General features: G+C 50.2%; 1 protein-coding gene across 1 annotated transcript in view; it reads right to left on the bottom strand.

Moving 5' to 3' along the window:
- Positions 1–344: 344 nt before the first annotated feature.
- The window catches only part of APCDD1 (APC down-regulated 1), a 33,281-nt gene continuing 25,810 nt past the window's right edge, over positions 345–7,815 (bottom strand). The window contains exons 4-5 of the mRNA XM_081801594.1: positions 4,467–4,788; positions 345–2,855 (exon numbers count right to left, since the gene is read on the bottom strand). Coding sequence (XP_081657720.1) covers positions 2,404–2,855; positions 4,467–4,788 — 774 coding nt within the window. The 3' untranslated portion in view covers positions 345–2,403. The remainder of the gene's footprint in view (positions 2,856–4,466; positions 4,789–7,815) is intronic.

Below are 7,815 nucleotides of genomic sequence, written 5' to 3'. Positions count from 1 at the left end.
TGACCCCCAGCCCCTCGCGCAGGGATCCTGGGTCTGGGCGCTGCTGAGTGTTACCCTAGCGGGTGGCCACAGCACCAGGACGCCACGATGGACTGTTCAGGATAGCAGGATAGACACCACCTGGAAGTCGCAGGTACTGGGCATCTACGCAGATGACCAGATTGGTCATGTCTGCACGAGTTACCTTTGTTCCATACTGGGTGACTGGAGGCTCTAGGAAGCTCCTTTCTGAGTCCAGGTCCACCTGGAGTTGACAAGGTTTGCCCAAGGAGCAACTTTCTGACCCTGACCATCATCAGCCTACTACCCAGGAAGAGAGGAAGTCTAGCTCCAGGCCAGGGAGGTCGAGAAGAGCCATCCTTTATTTACTTACTTCTTGCACCAAACCCAGTATTTACAAGTGGAGCTACATGCCACGAACTTACTGACCCTTATTTGTGTTAATATGACATAACCAAGACAAGATGTGATATATATGGGTGATAGAGCAAGCGACAGGTGTACATCTAATCATGTTGATAATTTGTGAGTAAATTATATTGGCCATTCTCTATAATGATTTATAGTGTATCAGAATGTGATACGAGCCCATGAATGAATGTCATGTTGTCCCTAAGACATATATACATACACATACATTATATACATGTTAATATCTATATATTTGGATATACATGTGTGCATGTATGTGTATGTGTGTGAGTAGCTAAGTCCAGGTGAGTGCCTGTGAATTAAATGGCTACAAACCTATCACTTCTATGGCAAATCACTAAGGTATTCCTTAGCAGTGAACATAGTTTTTCACATAATTTTATTATATCCTTTAAAGATAGCATTAGTGTTAATTAAATAGATCCACAGGTAAAATGTATTCTGTGGGAGTATTTTTGACATCTTTGCTTATTAAACTTGGCAGACATTAAGTTAGTATTTTCATTTGAATAAACCCCCTCAGTATGCACCACAACTTAAAATATATTCTAAACATAAAGCACTTTGGTACTCCACGCTATCCTATAACTTCTCACCACACTGAATGCTGCAGCATTTCATAATTTTTAAATACAAGCATGACTCTCAACCTTGATTGTGGTTTCCACGCTCATTTCCAGTTCCATCCAAGCTTTTGGTGACTTGCTATTTCCCTCCATCGGTGCCACTTGGTGTTCAGATAGCACCATCTGTAATAATCCAAAGTAATGGGTAGACATGACTCATGCCCCCTCCCAGCGTCTGTGAGGAAGGAGCTCACAGACTCTTCAGAAGGTGACCCTGAGATCCTGTGCAGCCACAAAGGCAACAGCAGGTCAGAAACGGAGTCAAGCTGGTGCGTCCGGTGATAAGGGGGCTTTACCCAAAGCCTGGGCTTCACACACATTGAGGGTCAAGTGCAGCCCCGGTGAGGATGCCCCCGCTATGCTGTCTTTGAACAGCAAAGCGTGGGCTCTGAATAGTCATCTTTGAAGGTAGCCCAGATGGCCAAGCGAGGCTCCGTCTGCTCACCCCTGACCAGATACAGCATGAGCCAGGACAAGGGTCCCACGGAGAGGAAACTGTGGAACGAACAGGCACTGTTTTATCATTCAGGTGGCATTTAACGCACTGTCACCGTCCCGTACACTGCTGCTCCCGTGTGTCCTGCTTTTGATATTTGCTCGACCACCCTCGCCAGCCAAGCAGTCATCAAGCAGCGTGCATTCCACAACCACCCAGAAACCAGCATTTCACCAGTCTCCTTTCCCCACAAGTTAGAACAACGATAGTTTAAATTACATTGAAACTTTAATTACAGATACTTTTCCACTCAACATTTGAAAGCTGGGATTCCCTCCTTTTTTTTGCATTAAGGCTGTCAGGATGGTTAAGCTAAACCCAGTGTCTTTCCCTATGTACATATCTACACTCAAGTCTCTTCTTTATTAATAATAGGTGTCTTGATTGCTGTCCCAAACCAACTCTGCACTGGATTCCAGGTCGTAACACGGTTTCAGGGGAGGACAGGAAGTGGTACAGTGGCAGGAAAAGCTGGAGCTTGATATCCGTCTAAGTGTAACTCAGAAATAGAATAATAATTATGAGGAAGAAAAGAAGAGGACTTAGCTGTCACCCTGCCCCCCCTACCAAACATACTAGCTCGCCACTCTCTGCGGTCTTAAAGTGCAATTACTCTTGAGAAGACGCCCCGGCCTGGGATCCCACTGGCCAGAGTTCAAAGCAGAAACTTCAAACAGCGCGCTGCTCAGGACTCAGGCCGGGCGGGAGGGGGCTGGGCAGCAGAAAAGGAGCCACAGTTCTGGGGCATTCAAGTGCATCACAAGAAGCAGCGCCCTTTCTTTTTTTGTAAAGAAAATCTGTCAATTGTAAGGAATCCTGGTTTGGAAAAATATAGCTTTTTAAGAACTTCTATCTGAGGGCATTGCAGTGTGGTAGAGTCAAAAGGCCGGCGAGCACAGCAAGGAGCAGGGGACAAGCGCTCCTCCCGGGCGCCCAGCTCCCATACTGGTGACCCCGGTGGTCCTCGGAGAAGTCCTCGGCTCTGGGCGCAGAGGACGCACACTGGACTAAGGGCATCTGGTAGGAGGTGGCTCTCTTCTCGGGCCTGTCTGGACTGGACCCATCGCTGGGCCTCTGGCCGTTGAACAGCAGATAGCGGCCATGGGCGTCCTGCTCCATTTTGAAGATCTCGTATTCGGTGTGAGGTAGTTTGATCCCCAGCGCTACGCAACCATTGGTGTGTGTCACATCCTGCTGGACGCCCACCTGCCAGGAGCCCTCGGCCCCACACTCGTTCCCGTTGAAGACGTTGAGGAGCGAGGCGGTGGCCGCGTCCATGGGGGTGACCTTCATGTGGTTCACTGCGAAGGAGAGAGGACAGGTCGGTGACTCGAAGGGTGAGGGGTGAGTGGTGCGGAAAGGCCATCTGCTCTAAACCCAACCCCACACAGCCACCCACCGGTCAGAGCCCCCCTAAAAGCACCCCCCAGTGGTGAAGGTTCAGCGTGTGGACGTGAACGGTCATCACACCAAATATACTGCCGGTAGACCATTCGGCGTGTAAGTGCGGGGCCCACACTGCCCCTGACTGCCTGCTAACGTGAACTCAAACTGTCACACACAGTGTCTCCAAGGAGTTGCCCTTGGTGACGCTGACTCTTTGGGATTGCCACAATATTTCAACACAAACTGGAATTTTGTTTTTATGAAAAGGTTTTGAGGTTTTTAAATAGTTTTGGTGTTGAATGCCTATACTAATTAGCAGTCTTGCAAATTCATACTGGCCCATATATCAGGCATCTAAAATGAACTAGGCTGCAAGTAAGAAAAACATCAGTGAATGTATTAAATAGAAATCCCAGCACTTAAGAGAGGGCTGTTTCTGAAGGACCCCAGGGGACTATTTTATGTACACCACGACAGCTTCGGCGTGGAGCCGGACCAAGATGGTCGTTCTCTTGGCCACATCTAGCAAAGGTCCGTCCTTCCTGGAGAAAATCTTCCTTCCTAAGTGGAGGATTAAGATGCCCTAGGTCTTCTCTGGGTTATCAAAAATACTTCATATTAAATAGACTGAACCATGGAATGCTACCCTAGAAGGGGTCATACCCAGTATCTGAGCCACCTCTCTTTTGTCTGTGACATGACTGACACCATCTTAAAAAGATGTGTAAGTGTAAAAAGAAATTCTAGAAAAAGAAGCCATGAGACCTCCCTTGCTGACAACACCCTGGTGAATTTCACCCCTTACGTTCCTCACTTAGGTCATCATTAACAAATCCCAAACTCCCACCTCCAAGCACAGGACAACTTTCAAGTGCATGACAAACTCGGCGTTGGAAAGGACAATGCTGAGCACCTGAGGTGTAACTAACACCTGCTCTTTATTGCTCACTCCAGAAAGCACACTGAATGCGGCAAGTAAGTGTGATGTTATCACAGGGGCAGCTCAGAATCACCCTGAGCGGTGCACAAAAAAGGAAATGTGTAGGGGCGCCTGGGTGGCTCCGTCGGTTAAGCGTCTGCCTTCGGCTCAGGTCCTGATCCCAGAGTTCCGGGATCGAGGCCCATGTCGGGCTCCCTGCTCAGGGGGGAGCCTGCTTCTCCCTCTCCCTCCCCCAACTTGTGCTCTCTCTCTCTAATAAACAAACAAACAAACAAATAGGAAAGGTGCAGGCATGAGGTTTCATTCCTAGTCACATACTCCCTGGCCACATCTGACAGCACGCATAACAGTGTGGGCCCTCCTGCACTGTGGCCCAAGGGCTGAGCCACCCCTGTTGGCCCCATTCTGAGCAGAGGGGAACCTCGAAGGCTGATGTGAATGATGACCTTAAAGCAGAAAGGACTCCCTAATTTCTCCCTCAACATCTCCCCTTTCCCTCAGGCTCTGCATGGACAAAAAGGTCCCCAAACTGCTCAGTTTCTCAGCCACTGGGCTGTTACTTTGGGAGTCGAGGCAGGAGCCCTACCTTTGAACACAAACTCCGTTCCTCCCATGACCCTGGAGGAGTGCACCCCCCGGCTGTAGCGGCCCTTGGCATAGATGGTGAAGGTGGGGTGCTTGCAGACGGGGTCGGAGTAGTGGTAGTAATGCCCTTCCCAGGTGTTATTGTTGTCATGGAAGATGAAGTGGCGCGTGAGGAAGAGGACCTCGGGCCGCACCTCGCAGCGCTGGCTCACCCACTCGCCGTGCAGGCCGACGGTCAGGTCAGCCTTGGGGGGCAGGAGGGGCGGGCGGTGCTCATCTGACCTGTGGATGATGCGGCAGGCGATGCAGGCATGGTCGTGGTTCTGGAGACAAGAGACACACACACGGGTAGACCTTTGTCTTCATGACAGAGCAGTGCACACATGCTCCCTTCAAAGGAGGCTCACCAGTGGGACCGGGCAGGGTCCCCCGGGGCTCCGTCACTTGTCACCTGCGGACCCGAGAGGCATCTGGGGGCTAGGCCCTTGGGCACAGATGGGAGGGTGGTGGGGTGTGTGTGTGCACGCACACAAGTGTGGGCTCACAAGCGCACGTGTGTGTTTGGCTGACATCAGGGACTTGTCTAAATATGTCAGCTGGGATGTGTACTCTCTTTAGAATCCTATCACATGTCCCAGACACTTGACTTCGGCAAGGCTAGCGTCGCCTCATACCCACTGGGAAGGCTGCAATGAAAAACATCTGAAAAGAACAGTGTGGACAAGGGCGGGGCAAACTGAAACCCGGGTGCACTGCTGGTGGGAAGATAAAATGGTGCAGTGGCTGAGGAAAAGAACTCCGATATGATGCAGCAATCCCTCCTCTGGTTTATGTCCAAAGGACACCAGGGTCTTGAAGAGACAGCCATTCAGCCACGTTCCGAGCAGCATATTCACACGGCCAAATGATGAAAACAACCCAGTATACATCCGTGGGTGAATGGAGAAACAAGATGTGGTCCACACATACCATGAAAGATTATTCAATCTGGAAAAAGGAAAGGGATTCTGACCCAGGCTGCAACATGGATGAGCCTTGACGACATGATGCTAAGTGAAATAAGCCAGACACCAGAGGACAAATACCGTACCATCTCAATTGCACTTCTATGAGGGACCCAGAGTGATCAAATTCAGAGACAGAAAGTAGAATCCTGGTGGCCAGGGGCTGGGGGAGGGGAGATGGGGATCTCGTGTTTAATGGGGACACAGCCTCGGGTCAGGAAGATGAAAAAATTCTTTGGATGGATGGGGGAGATGGTCGCACAACCCTGTGCATGTACTTAATGCCACTGAGCTGGACACCTCAAATGGCTAAAATGGAAATGCTATGTGTATTTTACAATCAGATTTTTCCCTTTAAAAAACAACTATGAGACACACAAAACTAAAAAAAAAGGTCAGCCTTCCAGTTGCTGGGATGACAAAGGGAGCTGTGTAGTAAAGCAGGGGTCCTTTCAAAGGAAGGCATAAAGGAGGAGGCCAGCAAGAGGGCAGGGGCCGAGACCTCGGCGAAGCCAGCCTGCACACCTGTCATCCATTTGCGTCTGGGACCTCGGGGTTTGACGGTTTACGGGCTCTTAATTTGCTTCCTGCTTTATAGCTTTAAGCCGTTTACTTAGCACAAGATAGCTGCAGCTCGGCCTTTCAGGGGCTGCCTCCCTGGGCGTCTGCTTTAGAACACTCCCACAGCCTCGGGGACAACGCTGTCTGTCCACAGCTGTGGCTGAGAAATCCTCCAAGGAGCAGAGGTGGCCAGAGGCTGCCAGTCGTACAAACGTCGTTTGCCCAGAGGGCTCGGGGCTCCCCTCAAAATGCCACAGTCTGGAAGGCAGGACAGCTGGGTTCTGGGCCATACCTGCCATTGCCTGGCTGTTTGATCGAAGCCACGGGACACCTGTGTGTGGTGGCGGGAGGGTAACAGTCGTAGCCCACAGTCGGGGGGACAGCTCATGGACACTGGCCTTGGGCCCCCCCAGCCATGGGATCCATGGTGTGCAGCAGCTCCCTGGTGTGGCCTCAGGCCTGACCACAGGCACTGACAGGAACGCCCAGGAGGGCATGCCCGTGCTTCCGAGAGCCGGAAATCCGGATTGCCAAGGCCTCTCCTTGTTCAGCAGTGACTCAATGTGACGCTGCAGTTGTCTGGCTAGGTGCTCAGAGATCTCAGAGAGTGGGCGGGCGGGAAAGGGCTCTCGGCCGCCATGCCTCTACAGCCTCCTCCAAGGAGAACTCAAAGCTCGCCAACTTGTTGCTGTGCTCATCAGAGGAGCCTAGAGCTGTAAGTTAGGGGAGAGAGGGCTTCCTTTGCTAACACCGTTCGTGGCTTGTAGATGATAATATCAAGTGGGCAGCCACAGAGTGAGATGAAGTTTCTCTTTCGTTTCATTCCCCACAAATGGGTTTGCTATCTGTAATTCGGGGATTTAACATCATTTGTGGCCACTTCATTTCTGGCCATTCTAAGATAGTCTCATTCCCTGGTAAGATTTGTCTCCTCAAACACCAATATCAATTCGGGAACCTCCCAGAAAGCTTCTTGGACGGGGCAGAGCGGGTGGGAGAACAGGGGTCTTCGTTCTCACAAGAGCTATTGCCCCCAGCATTAACATCAGGGATCAAGTGCTCTTCCGTCAGAACAGGAACAGGCTCGGTGAGAGGAGGTGGGCACAGCCCTTGGGCCCAGGCTGTCTCGGAAAGATGCCGTGGTAGCGTGTGGAGTCCAAGTGGTGCTTTTAAGAACAACGGCACAGAGGCCTGACCTTGGAGATGGGGACCCGGCTGAAGCATTTCTGTTCGTCAGCAGAGAAAAGCAAGCTACAAGCAAGGGAAGCTTGCCGTCCATCAGCTGAATCTGTGAGAATTTAGGGACAGAGTGGGAGGAACCTGGCCCTTAGCTATTAGTGTTGCCAAATTCCTATTTTTTTTTTATTGTGGTAAAATATGACATAAAACTTACCATCTTAACCCTTTTAATAGTTCAGTGGTGCTAAGCACATTCACACTGTTGTGCAACCATCACCACCGTCCATTTCTAGAACTTTTTCATCTTCCCAAATTGAAACTCTGTGCCCAATAGACACCAACTCCCCGTTGTTTCAATCTCAGCCCTTGGCAACCACCATTCAACTTTCCGTCTCTATGGATTTGTCTACCCTAGGTACCTCACAGAAGTGAAAGCACACAGAATCTGTCCTTTTTGTGACTGGCTTATTTCACTTAGCATAATATCCTCAAGGTTTGTCCATGTTGTAGCCTGTGTCAGAATTTCCTTTTGTTTTAAGGCTGAATAATATTTCAATGTATGTATGCACCACTTTTGTTTATCCATTCATCAGCTGATGAACACTC

The sequence above is a fragment of the Leptonychotes weddellii genome, chromosome 13 (genome assembly GCF_054177405.1).
Source record: "Leptonychotes weddellii isolate Sample4059 chromosome 13, ASM5417740v2, whole genome shotgun sequence".
Taxonomy (NCBI): Eukaryota; Metazoa; Chordata; class Mammalia; order Carnivora; family Phocidae; genus Leptonychotes; species Leptonychotes weddellii.
This window is presented reverse-complemented; position numbering and strand designations above follow the sequence as displayed.